The sequence below is a fragment of the Scatophagus argus genome, chromosome 3, assembly GCF_020382885.2.
Source record: "Scatophagus argus isolate fScaArg1 chromosome 3, fScaArg1.pri, whole genome shotgun sequence".
Classification (NCBI taxonomy): Eukaryota; Metazoa; Chordata; class Actinopteri; family Scatophagidae; genus Scatophagus; species Scatophagus argus.
Window position 1 is genome coordinate 8964304 of NC_058495.1, and position 14923 is coordinate 8979226.

At 40.4% G+C, this 14923-nt stretch overlaps 1 protein-coding gene across 4 annotated transcripts in view; it reads right to left on the reverse strand.

Moving 5' to 3' along the window:
- The window catches only part of arhgap9 (Rho GTPase activating protein 9), a 38332-nt gene extending 23600 nt beyond the window's left edge, over positions 1 to 14732 (reverse strand). For 3 of the 4 annotated variants that reach the window (XM_046383240.1, XM_046383239.1, XM_046383237.1), the window contains exons 1-5: positions 14501 to 14732; positions 6831 to 6912; positions 2706 to 3046; positions 1465 to 1663; positions 881 to 1275 (exon numbers count right to left, since the gene is read on the reverse strand). In XM_046383240.1, coding sequence (XP_046239196.1) covers positions 881 to 1275; positions 1465 to 1663; positions 2706 to 2927 — 816 coding nt within the window. In that variant the 5' untranslated portion in view covers positions 2928 to 3046; positions 6831 to 6912; positions 14501 to 14732. Of the gene's footprint in view, positions 1 to 880; positions 1276 to 1464; positions 1664 to 2705; positions 3047 to 5630; positions 5715 to 6830; positions 6913 to 14500 lie in introns of all 4 variants that reach the window. The other variant, XM_046383238.1, reaches the window with a different exon arrangement.
- Between the last annotated feature and the right edge of the window lie 191 nt (positions 14733 to 14923).

The following is a 14923-nucleotide window of genomic DNA, read 5'->3' on the forward strand; positions in this document are numbered from 1 at the left end:
AATAACCTCAACACATATGCAAAGATGTTCACCTAAGCTTTTCCCTGTACAGGCTAAAAACTTCCAGCTGGTTTATTACAGTGTTTGAACCATGGAGCTAAATGCATCATATTACTGATTTTGCAAATGAGAGGAAATAAAAAGAATCTAATCACATACTTTCTTCAAAAAGACCTACGTGTGATGGCTTTGTCATTCATTCACTATTCTTCACCTTAGTTAGGATCAGAGAAAGCATCAAGTAAGAGCTGAATTTACAGTTGAGACCGTGGTTTGGTCTGTTTTCGTTTTCGAATTGAGTGACTGCTGGCTATCAGGGGAAAATATATACTGTAACCCTGTAAAACAAAAGAAACGCACAAGATATGCTGCATAATAAGATGCCTGAATGTGTGTGCCTGAAAGTGATTTTTCTAACTTTACTAGAGTAACTGCTTTCAGTTTTTCAATACAACGAGCAGATCTTTGGTGGGACTTCTGCTGTCAATTATTTTGTGAGACCCAGTTGTGACGGGCTTTACTCAAACACACTCGGCGAAACTGAAGGGAAACTCCTGGGTGTAATTCTAATATGTCCTTCATGACAAATGGTCACACTAACCTCTGACTTTTACTCAATTCCTTCATTGTCAAGATTTAAGAAACACGGATTCTGACTTTAACGACACTGATCGAGGACAGAAGCGTCAGCCTCCTACGGATAAGGAGAATATTAACACAGAAAGTAGTCCCTATGACATCAATATGGGCAGAAACATGAGAATAACACCCAGGTTTACAAACACAGTACTGGAAGCCCCCTTTACGTTCTGCTGTGGTTCTGCTCTGTGAAAAAGATCTTTGAAAAACATCTGTTTGAGGTTTGCAAGCCTCTTCCTACCTGTAGATGGTTGTTCTTGCCAGAAGGTCCTACCACATCCCACTGGCTACAAGACTTCTTGGGCATCTTGTGGATGACACGACTGCTCAAGCCACCGCCCACCTCATCATACAGGTTCTCCGTCAGGTTTTCAGGCAGGTTGCTGGAGCTCTGGCTCCGAGTGATCGTGGGAACCACCCTGGGATTCCGTGGCACTGTTTGGACTGTGAAAGCTGTGGGGGACGCAGGGACCATAAGGTGGCCTGATGGGGAGGTGGGAGAGTTGGCGGTAAAGGTGAATCCAGAGAGAGGTAGGGTGGGGAAATGGCCTCCACCTGTGCTGGTGTTGCTGTCCGGCCCCTGGAAGGCACTGTTGGAGTTGAGGTTTTCCATGGAGCGACAGATGGGTTTGTTCACTGAGGGGGAAGGTAAAATAAATGATCATTTCACATAGATCAGTGAATAATGAACTGTATTTTCCTTCTATTGTCAAGAGGAACATCAATGTCTTTTATTTTTCTAGCCTTATAAAACTGAATTCATTTTGACTGAAAAACACACACTGGATGTTTTCTCAGTCTCACTGTCTTCCTCTCACACTTTACCTTGATGCAATTCATTATAGGTTGTTGCCGTTGGGCTGGGAGAGAGCGACACCCTTGGCAGAAACCTGAGGTTGGAGTTGAGCGAGGCAGACATGACGAGGCGCTGTGGCGAGGCCACTGGGCCAATGGGTACCTCTGTCACATATGTGGCAGGAACATACAATGGCTTTGTTTTACTGGCTGCCCCAATCCTCCGCACCTGTCAAAGAACAAACAGATTTACAGATGGTTTTGCTTTTTTCTCCCATGCAGATCCACTTAGTCCAAGCAAGCGTAAACCAACACAGCTGAGACCTGAAAAGTGAGTGGAAATGTGTGCAGTTTCTGTGACATCGAACAGATGGATGGACAAAACCCACAACGTCTCTCTTGAAATAAAAATAAATAAATAAATAAATTTTTACCACTTCATGGTCACAGTTGTTAATACAGTCGCTAATTCACAGTTCCTTCTTAGCACTGATTTATGAATATTGGATGTCTGCTACAACTGGATAGCCAAGAACAACCACGCGATTACTGGATCCTGAATTCTTTTCTCAATTTGAACTGAGGTATAAAATTTAATGTGATAGAAGAATTTACAAGAAGAAGAATACATATCGTCCACCCCTATTTGAGAATATTCTTACTTGACTGACAGGTGTCTCAGATTGTCACTCATACAGCTTTGTAACTAAACTGAATTTCCTGATTCTAGTAAGATGTAAGATGGTTAAAGAACAAGTCCATCGGTATTTTCTTTGTTTTTCTGACCACCAAAATAATCCCATAAAAACAGTCAAAACCAATAATGAACTGATCTGAAGTATTTCCTGTGTAGCTAATACCTGATATAGCTCATTCCTCTCAAATGCTATTCAAAACTTGTTGAAAAAAAAAAAAACACAACAAAAAAATAACATCAGTATTACTTCACATGTTCACTGCAGTTTATTTGAAGTTATTTGAAACACTCACCAGGGCACTAAGCACAGGACTGAAAATCATCCCAAGAAATGGACTATTTACTCCAGTTTGGAGAAACATGTGATAAAAACTACAGTGATCAGCAATTTAGGAATTTACTGAACTTTTTGTAAAAATTAAAATACATATTTATGGCCTGTGATGGAGGATTTGTGCTTTAAGAAGAAACAGGCTTGGAGCCGAGAGCAACAAACTGTGTGTATAGAACAACGCTGATGTCCATGTCTGGTTCAACAGACACAAGACAAAGAAAACTTGAACCGTTTTCTCACCTGCCACCAGTCACTGTTGGTCTTTTTCAGCAGAATAAAGCGTTCGCCCTCCCTAATGCAGACCTGTCGCCCATCGGCCCCGCGGTAGTTGTAGTCATACTGGGCTTCGAGGACCACCGTGCCGCTGGGGACCCCGCACACCGTCAGCCCCCTGGAGGCCACCACAGGCGCTGCAGCAGACTGCTGGTGCCCCACAGAACGCCGCCATGTCCCAGACAGCATGGCTCTCTACACAGTGCTGTTCAGCAAGCTTTGTTGGAAGAGTGCTGAGGGTTGATACTGGTGACAGCAGTTGGGTTAGCACTGGGCAGATGAGACCGGAGCCAGGCCAGGGCCATGCTCTGAAAAAGAAGAAAAACAGACAGCAAGACACACAGAAGGAGTGAGATTAGTGAAGTTGTCAGAGATCAATGACAGAATGTTACCCAGGGGAAAATCACAAGATCAGATTTTTACTACATGATTATCAGGGCCAAAATAACTCACAAAAACAATATTATCACGATATCTATAGAATCATTATCGGGTATCATCAAAATCATCTTTAACTTTGTGTGTTTTGTCTCTTTTGTGGCAAACGAGTGACACTCAATGTAGGGAGGTGAAGATTCTGTAACCCTAACTGTTCCAAAGCATACAAAAAGAACAATTATACTTAATGAATAATAAAAAGGCAACCAGATGAAGCGATGAGCAAAAGATGCACAAGGGCCAACATATGTGCTGGATTAAATGATATCCATGTTTAGTTTTTTACGCAAATTTACGCAAAAAAAAATCACGCAATTTATAGCGGCTTCTCTAATAGCAACTCAATGTTAATGTATCCTTTACCTTTATAAAATGACCATTTTGAGCAGAATGCTACACATTCAGTGTTTCCAGATTTTCATATTTTCTGCTGTCTGTTTCATATCACTGTAAACCGAAAACAGAAATAGAAACAGAAACACCATTCTGTGAGAACAGTATCAACGACAAAAAGAAAAAAGTGTATTTTGAAATATGCTAAAACCTGTAGAAAGAGTGTATTTGTTATTTTTGCTTGATATATGATTTAAACAATTATTGGATTATCAAAATATTTTTCTGCATGTCACCACTTTTCAGACATGGCTGGGGATGAAATGTCACAGCAGATATTTGCACATCACCACAGTACACCACTTTTCAATTGTCCTTTCATCTTGGTAGAAGTACGAGACACGTGTGAGTGAATAACTCATGTGTTTGGAGGATGCAAGGAGAGCAGTACATCCAAAATAGCATCTGTCTCCATCTCTCCACCTGAGCCAGCATCCCCAAGCTAAACCCCTGCTCTACCCAGCCAAGACCTGCTTACATAAGAGAACATCTAACTTTCTGCCATAGCAATGCAGTCTCTCATGCACCCACCCACCCACACACACACACACACAAGCATACACGGAAAGAGGAACATCCCTAGGCACCTAGCAACAGTGCTTCAGTCGCAGTCAGGCCCAACCCATCTCAGTCTGGGTGAGAAGAGGAGAGGCAGCACACAGGAGAGACCTCAGAAAATTAATAGAGGCATGTTATTAGCGAGGATGTGGAGGGGATGGGACACAGGAGGGCAGAGAGGAATTAGAAACTGAAGATGAACAAGACAAATCTAAAAAGAAAAAGTATTTACCGGAAAAGTGCAAAAAGAGCAGAAAGTCAGGATGGGAAAATAGAGAAATTGAGAATGGATGATGCTGGATGGAGCTGTGAGCCATGTGAAGGCGATGAAAGGGAGGCCAGGGTTAGCTGGCTGAATCTTGATAATCCTACTGTTATTAAAGCGCAGGAATGAATCTGTGACCCCCACCGCTACAGAGAATTACAGTAAAATCCCTCTGTACCAGCATATGGGTAGAGCAACTGCCTGCCTGCTTGGCTGGCAGGGAGCTCAGGAGCATTTCCAGGGCACTTCATCAAAATGCAATGAATCAGAATAAATACCATTTCACATCAGGAAAACGTAAATACGGCAGGCTAAACTGACATCTGCTGAGTAGTTCACTCATATTACACGAGTGGACCCAAAAGGGTTGGGCTATGAGGTAAAGGCAACACATAAATAAACTTGTGCTTAACAAAATGTTAGATTTTACAAACACATAGGACAAATATCCAACCATGAAAAGATAAAATGGTCTCTTAACCTATGCGAGAAAATTCTACCCCTGCTAGTTGGCACCACAAATACTACCTGGTTATTAAACAGATCATTATTATTGTTCCATTAATGTGCATGCAGGAGCTATTTCCTGAGCTCAGTGTATGTAAGACACCCCAGTGGTCCAGTAGGTGTCATCTTTGTGCTTTTGGGTCACCCATAGACCCAGTTACACAGCACGTAATATTTTTTGGAAAACGTTTAATGTAACAGACTAAATTGTGTAAATTGTGCTTTGTATTTTTACGTGTTACTTTCAAACCAGTCGACTAATTTGAACTCGTCAAACTCCTACAACATATGAATTGGATGAAGCACGCACGAAATGCGTTGGTGGCTCTTGAACCTGCACTAACTTTGAAATAAATGTCAAAAGGTTCTATGCTGGTCCTGAGGTGGGCCTTCCGGAGAGCAGCAAGCCTCTCCTTCGTTTTTTTGAAATAGCTCAACTCACCGTTTACGCTTGCAGAAGGCGACAAAAGTCAGAACTAGAAGGCAAGCAAGCAAACAGGAAACTGCTCACACACATCAAGGTTCAACCACAGTTTGGGTCATATCCTCTCTATCTTGCCATTTGTTTTTCTGAGGTGAAACATCTTATGTAGTTTAGTTACAGCCTGTAAGTTTTGACAGCCCATAGATTCTGTTATGATGCACTCACTGGCGCTTAAATACAATAAATTATGCTGACTTGCACCGGTGCACCATGACTACTGTGCAGCTCTGTGAGAAGCATTACTTACTGCCAAGCCGAGCCTTGAAGTCCATAGCAATAGTTGTTTTTGGCTTGAAAATCCTGCTGTACGGTCTCAGCAATGTGTCATTTACTATTCAGATGGGCAGGGAAGAATTACATCATACCCTTTTAAGACAGGACAACAACATACAGCAGCATACAATCTGCCCACGATTTTTATCATGAATTCTTCTCCTTGCGCACACAGAAAGAGCTCTACTGAAACGGCTGCACACCTGTTTGTCTTTTCCTGTCTGTCTTCGCAAAACAATTGGCTATTAAAAAGAAAGGAAAAAAGTGCAGAATAAATAAATGACATCCTGCGACGGCTGGGCTTTATCTAACCAAACATATGTTGAGGTGGGGATGGAGTTGGACCTAGTTGCTGCGTACTAAATTCAATGATCCCCACAGGTACAAATGTCATACACAGGCACAGGAGGCTTAACCATGTCATGTGCAAATGAGGGTGTTATAGCAGGGTTGCATTATTCAGCGCTGAGGCACTTTGACGATGCTCCCAAAGGGCAGCAGCTCAGACTTCTTGCTTGGGGAACGCAGAATAAGTCATTAATGGAGTTAGGGTTTAACTCCAGTGCTTGTGATTGATTCACAGGAGAAATCTAAAAGGCTATATGTACTACAGCTACTATAGCTAAGGCTACAGGAGCTAAACCTATCTAGGTCTAAGTAGATATAAAAGATGTTAAAGTCAGCTTTAGAATCAGTGGCTGATAATTTGAAGGAACAAGTTATGGTCATAACAAATTAGGAACAATAAAAGGGAAAATGAGGCCAGACTGTGTTTCTATTTGCAGGTCAGATGGCAGTGGAGAGGGCACTGGCGTCATACACCCAAACATACAGAGAGGCCCATATGGTGTTAGAGACAGACACAGGCACCCCGTCACGGCTGTTGAGAGGCAATGATCGTTGGTGCCAGGGGCTGAGGGCACAGGGCTTATGTCGTGCCAGAAGTAGCAGGAAGGGGTAAGAAAAAAATAGAAATTTTTCTAAAAAAGAAAAAAAAGAGCAAACTTTCAAAAAGACAGAGGAGAAAAACTGAATGTTATTCATCTGTCTGCCTTTGGTTCAGTGCTTTCACTCCAGCTCAGACTGTGTTCGGCTGCAAGTCAGACCGAAGAGATGGAGAGTATACACTTTGTGCATGCATGCGAGAGACAGAGAGCGAACAAAGGCGACTCACCATGGTCCTGAAGTGAGAGCGTCTCTATGTCAACAAGGTCACTCTGCAGTCAGGTCCAGGCATGCAACGCCACTGATAAAACCTTAAAAACAAAACAATCTACATAAGAGCATTTCAGAAATATGTTTAAGCAACTGTTCATTGGTCTGACAAAGATTAAAGAGCAAACATAGAGGAGATGTGTAAAAGGTGGGGCAGCAAACCACTGGAATTGACACAAGCCAGCAGCTCCCTCCTGTTGGAAATTTCACACAATTTCTCTCTCTCTTTCTGCAAGCACACACACACGGACAAATACACAGTAAATCCTATGTAGCAAAATGATCCTGCCTCCACTCATTGAAATCCTGCTTCATCCATTTAGCCGGAATTCTGCTCAAGAGATAAAAATGGGGGAAGTGACAGAGAGAGCGTCACCTGGCTATTACAAATTCATGCAAAGAAGTAAAATTTGAACTTGAAAAAGAGGAACACATGACCAGACAAAAGTAACCAGCAGCCCAGTTTACTGATAGAGCTATTGATCCATACACAGAGCCGACTGGTCGCCTGTGCCATTGAACGTCAGAGATCCAACATAAGGGCACCAAATGGACGTCAGCAGCAGAGAAGAGGGCACCACGTCCATCCAAACCACCTCAGGATTCGTTTGTTGTCTAGCTACTTTTGAGGAAAGACACCTGGCTTGGTTTTAATATAAAATCTTTTATAAAACATAAAAGATCAGTACAAAGGATGTACTGCTAAACGACCAGCGTTTGACATTTTCAGTCAAATCAAAAATGCTGAAAGGCCATTGGATTAAATGGCCAAGTGGGTTTGCATGTTTTGTTAAACTATTTCCAAAGCATAGGTCAGTTTTTAAATTTACTTCCCAACTTCATGGATTTCAGTTCTTGCTACAATGGCATAAAAATCCTCTTGAAGCTTTTTTGAGATTAATAATCCATCCCAGTGAACATTTAGTTAGATGTAGTGAGTTAGCTACTTAAAAACCTCTCCATTCTTTGCTTTTGAATAACACTTTGTGCCTGACAGGGTTTAACACAAAGAAAGTTCGAGTGCACTCAAGATGTCTCCTGCTTTGCTAAAAAGTTTATTTTCAGAGTTGGTGTGCTGGAGGTGTCAAGTTTGCACATCACTTCCCCAGCAGCTGTGACAGCTCAAATCTTGCATATAAATATACATATATATCAGTCTGCACAATGAAGGTCAAACATCCCAGTGAAGTCAGGATATGAAAAACATCTTAAAGCATCCTGATATTTTTGCAAAAGAGGCCTTATAATCCTGTGGTACCTCTTTTGCAAGCAACTTACTTTGTATGTGTTATTTGAGGGCACACTGAGATCTGAGGTAGGTATAAAAGCATACTGTATACTTTGGAAGAAGCAGTAGTGTAAAGCACTAACAATATGTAGTTTCTGGGCTTGCACATGCATGCCAAACCACCTGAGGATAACAGTATCGTGACACCCTTGAAAACACCTTGAGGATGAACAGTGAGCGAAAGATGATGAATTCAAATCACCATTGAATTAATTATTAGGTGGAGGGATGAAATAATGTTTGAAGGCCAGCTAAGGACAACGAGCGCCTGAGATGAAACTAGAAAAGAACAGTACCACAAGCGGTGGATGTGCGGATGGGATCGCTTAAAATCGGAGGATGTGAAACTTCTACACACGGCAGGACAGGAGCAGGGCGAGGGGTGTTGCTGGAAAGTTTGGCGTCATATCATATCCATATTCATTCCATACGTTTGAAGTCGAAAGAGGGCGGTTTTAATAATCATGGCTACATGGTCTTCAAAGAGAGATGAGACATGGGGAAGAGGAGTATAGTGTGAATGAGGAACTTCAAAGGGTTTTTTTTGTGTGCACACAGCAAACAGAATGACACACACACACACTTACACACAGACAGTACTGTGTTTACATGTGAATATCCATAACCAAAAGGTTCACTAGAAAATGAGAAGGAAGAACAAGTTGCTCAACATGATACACACTGTTCAGTAATCACCACAAAATACGTAAAAAGTATGACTTAAAGTTAGCAAGGCTGCTGATTTAACATGTGTGTCAGCCAAACAACTGCTGTAAGGTCTTTACATGATCTGTTGTCTACTGAACTGGCCCGGCTTCAAGTCAGGTAAGGCTGTGCGCGGTGAAATGTTGCATCACGTATCCACATCATGCATTATGGGTAAAAGAAGTTGTAACACAGCAGTATATCTCAGAATAAGCACAGAAGTGCCTTGAAATGCTGCCAGAATCGATGCTAAACCAAACTATGAGTTACAAGACTTTCCCTAAACTACATCTAAAACAGATTAAATGATCACAAAGTGAAATTTTAAACTTTGATGATTCAAGACTTTTAAGATTTAAGATCTACTTTTAAAAAATTATCAGTCCACAACTTCAGTGTAAATTTTTCTATATTGCGCAAGGTGACATGAGGGCGTATGTGTACAGCATATTCCATCCTTAGATCCTAAAATCTCCACTTCAGACTAATGATTGACTGTTTTTTCAGGGCAGACACTGACGAATTATTTACAATTTAAGAAGCTCATAACCAATATTTGGAACAGATATGTTTGCAGTCAAAATGAAAATCTTGGTGTCAAAATTTAGAAAAACCAGTGATGAAATGTAACTAGCTACAATTTACTCAAGACCCACGCATCAGTACAATTTTGAGTACTTTTTGAGGTACTTTTGTTTTTGTGCTACTTTATACTTCCACTCCACTACATTTTAGAGGAAAATATTTTACTTATTACGCCACTACATTTATGTGATAACTTAAGTTACTTCAGATTCAGATTCAGACTATTCAGTGTTTCTGACTTGTAACTAATCAGATAGTGTTGTGGGCAAGACACTATGTGAGACCACAGAGTGACTAGAGAGAGAGAGAGAGAGAGAGAGAGAGAGAGAGAGAGAGAGAGAGAGAGAGAGAGGTCAAAGAGCATTTTTAAATGTATTTATTTGATCAATAATTGGCCAAAAAAACAAACAAACCAACACTGGAATTGTTAATTGGAAAAATGCTGAAAATCAGATCCAAAAATCGTCCAGGTCCATAATTGGCCAATCTCTACTTCAGACAACAAAAAACTACACAACCCCATGATGAACAAAAAGAAAATCATTTTCCTGAAATGACTTGAGTAGGCTAATTTAGACGTTTAGCATGAAATGTGTGCACTCTCAGCTTGATGAGCAGCTCTGCCGAGGACAGCCATGTGAAGGAGTGTTCACTTTGTCTATGGGTGTACAGTTGAAACTGCTAAGGCTGATGTCTCTCTCTCCATATGAGACACATGCCTCAAGCCAAAACAGCCTTTCATCCTCCCAAAGCCATGCATTATTGATGACCAGACCAGAGAGAGACACTGAAACAAACACTGCGTTTCCCAGTGTAAAGGCTGGCTGCTTGTGTGAATGTGTGTATGAATGCATGTTTGTGAATCTCTCTCTCTCTCTCTCTCTCTCTCTCTCTCTCTCTCTCTCTCTCTCTCTGTGTGTGTGTGATTTAACAGGTGGGCTGAATTCTGTCACTGTGTAAATCATCAGAGAGCCAATCAAAAAGCAGATGATGTTGACGGTAAAGGAGCCATTGGCTCATGCTCTTTACTATCATCTAGACAGCAACCTCTGTGACCAACTAGCATCTCCAGTGTGTCTGGGATGTGTGTTATTTGTTTTCTGTTGCACATAACAACATTTCATATGCTTGATGCCATCATTCCAAGCGTTTGCTGATGCAACACTCGTGTTTACAATGAACGCCGCAACCGACATCGACACATAGCAAACTTCTTCAGAGACCTCATTCGTATAATATTAAAGTTCTCATTTCCCCCATTTCAATGTAAACAGCAGCCAGACAGACCAGTTAGGCAAAGTAGTGAAGGATTGCTCAGGGGCCGTTTTAAACACTTGAAAGAACTAATTCAAGCATCATATTTTTAATTAGCTTATGCATTTTATGTGAAAAAAGTGGAAGGTAAGAAATACACTGCTAGCATACTTCTAGTTAAATCATAATAAGCTTATTTCAGCAAGAGAAATCAGCTTATGAAAAACGGCTCTTATTTTAAAAAGCAGCTTTTCTTATGTATGAGAGATACAGCATAAAATATATGTCTCACCTTATGCTTTCACTTTTGAAATGGTAATCAGGTATAAATCATATGTTTCAGACAATCAAATGACATCACTTTAGTTCTCCTCCCAAATCTATTCATTTTACAGCACAGGAATATTCACGATACAATCAAAAAATATTTTTGTTATTGACTAATCTGTCAATTACTTTTCAAATAATTTATTAATCACAAAATAGAGAAAAGTGATCAGAATTATTTTGCAGCAGGCCATCAGAAAAAAAAAATTAATTAAATTAATTAAAATTATTCTATATTTTAAAAACAATCTCTAAACAAACAATCATGTTTTATTTACCCAATGAAAGGTAATGTCAGACCAACACTGTGCACACTGTTGTCAATATTCACATGAATATCACATATCGGTCAATACTAAATTTCCTTTTCCACTATATTCCAATAATATTCTTCAAACGAAAAAAATAACATGTGCACAGAAGTCAAGAATAATCTTTAGAGAGAAAGAAAATAAATCTTCACTCTCTGACTGAGCTCATGGGTTTGCTGCTGAGCCTGTGGGAATGTGCAGTACATTGATGTTTCTAATGAAGAGCGCTGAGCTCCCATTGATCCACTGAGGATGAGAGTGAGCTGTCAAAAGCTATCAGCCAAGTCAAAGACCCACTTTCAGCCCTGTGGAGCTGAAGTGAGCACAATACTGTTGGGAGCACAAGGAAGAGCAGCTACACCTCTCAAGGCAAACACGATGGGAGTTGGTGTTGGCAGAATGGAGCTGTGACTAACAATTATTTTCATTACAATTAAATCAACAAAATGTCCAAAAAAAAAAAAAATCAATAAATAAGTAAAATAAGAATAATTAAATAATTGAAGAGAGCCAAAAGTGGTGTCCCCAGATTTCTTCCCTTGTCCAAAACTAAAAACATATCTAGTTAATGGTGATATGATAAAGAAAAGCGGGAAAACCTCCCCTTTGAGAGGCCAAAACAAGAGATTGTGTAGCATTTAATCCATTACTTGAGTTTTAAAAGTGACCGAAATGATTCAATGATCATCAATATGACTGAGATGTCTCCGCCGATCACTTAATCATTGACTGTTTCAGATCTAACAACTTTGTTTCATTTGAAATTATGTGACAGTCCATGAATCAGCGTTGCCAGTAATCAAACGTAGGTGGCGTTTCAGTCCTGTATGACCATGTTATTTAACATATTCTCAATTTCTGGGGTGATGTTTAAAGTGCCAGACCTATGTGTAATACAAGCCACCGAAAGCACACACGACTGCACAGATACCAAAAGTAAATGCAGGATTAAACTGGATTTAAAAAAGAGCACAGATGTGAATGTTGTTGGCAGCTTCACAGCTACTGTACTGTACAGCAGTTGTGAAGCTGCTTTCATAAAGACAGTACAGTATAGGGAGTAAACAGGAGACCTGGATTGTTCTGACTGGAGCAAACAGGGACAGAATACAGCCACCTACAGTGCCGGTAGCATTTAACTATGTAAACTGGATGCTAACTTCATCTGACTGCATAAACATTGCTTCTCTGCCCATTCAGTAACACCAAGTTGCTAGACGTTCTTGTACAGGCTTTGGTTCTATTCTGATGCACCACTCGAGAGTTTCTCAACTGTGCGATCCTCCGGATGTACATTCACTTTAGTTTACCCTCAGAAATACAAAAAGCGTGGACAAAATATTAGAAAAATCTCTTAGTATAACCCAGTTCAAATCAAGCTAAATTACCACCTCTAAAACAGTTAAACTGAACATTATAAACTCCATGAATTGGACATTTTTCATATATTATCAATGAAAATGTGCAAGTTTTAAACGATCACCATTTGTATATTATCTGTTTGAGGTTTGCAGTTCAATATGTCACATGATAGTTTGGGGAGAGTTTTTTGAGACACAGAAATAGGCCATGCAGTAGAAAGGGTTGAGAAACACTAATAAGACCAGATTTCACTGACAGGAATTTTAAAATGATGACAAGGGAATCACAACTACTGCACCTCCAACAGACCATGTGATCTGAAGAGACAAACCCATCCATGAAAACCAAGAAACCAAATGTCCCTCTGTCAGATGTTCAAGATTATTTTAAGGGACCAGATTCCATAAAGCTGCATGCAGAAACGCAGTTGCGTTGTGGCTGTCATCTTAAAACACGTGAGGTTTTGTCTCGTAACTTTCCTCCACAGCTGACAGCATGCATGCAACCAGACACACGTCTCACACAACCGACTTGCTACCAGAGCAGGAGAATCTGCAACACACACTTCACTCCCTCAATCTACCGTTGACACTGCATCCACAACAGTGAAGCACACTAGCAATTACAGCGAACTTGTAACCCCCTGCTAATACTGCACACGGTACAGGGCACTTTTAATCAGTCAGTGTTGCAACTGCAGAATAATCTTTCAAGCCCGTGCCGTCACAGGCTGGTGAAAAGGGGAGCAAATCTCCTGCTTTGCATGGACTTAAGAAAGATTATGAAACACCAAAAATGCAATGCGTCAGTCAAACTGTTTCCATCATTCTCTGTGGTTAACTCGTCCAAGCACTTACTGTGAAGCTTGTAAGGGCTAAAGCTTGCAGCAGCATGCAAATATTTCTGCAGAAGTTGGTCATTTGCTAAATGTTGAGATTAGTTAAGCAAAAATGGGGTCACAGAGTCAGTTACATTGTAGTGAAGGCATATGGGAGAATGCATCACATACACACACACATATATAAATATATAAGTATGATCGGAAAGCTCTATAAAGTGGAAAATGTTCTCTCAGTGTTTTAAGGGCATGTTCTATAAAAAGATGGCCCTATGTGGCTCTCTGGCAGCGGTTGTGACAGTACGGGCTACATGTGGTCTGACACCATGAGATGGAAAAAAATATATTGTTTTGGAAAAAGAAGACAGGTTATTTTAGTAGTAGAAATGAATCACCCACTTGTGAAGGCAGGGCCTATTATATCTTGCTAAATATAAGAGATGTAACACTGAGCTACAACTTTTTGGCACAAACTTTGCAGCAGATGGGAGCACTACAATACATATACAGAAATTGCATCCACTGAATCAATGCTCAAATCAGCTTTAAAATGAATCACTGTATTATTTAATTCAGAATAGAGCATAAACAACTTAAATAAAAATATAAAATGGTGATCATTAAGTAAAAAGATCAGCAAAGGCGTAATATACGTTGTGACAATCTTATTCATATTTCAAAGAGCTGCCTCTATCCAAACAGCTAACTAGTGAGCATAAGATTTTCTTTAAACCTGTAGTCAAGACAGGATAATAAATAAATAAATAAATAAGATGACATTATTTTATCACTTTCCACAGGTGATAAAATAATGTGATCTTACAGCTTGGAAAGTAAAATATTACATAGTTGCACCAATACACAGCAGCAGTGATATTTCATAGCTGAGAATAACTTTTCTAACTAAACTGTTCAGCAGAAATCTCATTTTTGCATTCAAGGGACACAACATCACCAACCTGGCAGCAACGTGATGATAGCTCAGTTGTGTTTTTGGAATGAGCTGCGGGGAGCAGGACTTACGCCTCGCCTCGTGGTAAGAATAAAAATATTGACTATAACGGAATATAACGGAAGCCCAGAGAAGAACTCCGCCGTGCACTTTTGCAAATCAACAATCACGCATGAGCACTAACTTGCTCGCTGCAGCCCATGGTGATACATCCTCCTGCAGCTTAACTGAATAAAAAAAATTGCTTTCGGTGTGTGGGTTTGGTGATTTAGGATTGGCTACATTCACCCAATATGATTTTACACGGAGCCAATAGGATCGCCGAACAGGCGCCGCTGTGGTGCGCATATTTATTCACAGGACGTCGTCCGGTAAGTAATGTACATTGTGAAAGACAAATGCCGCCCGGCGGTGCTATGATGTACATAAA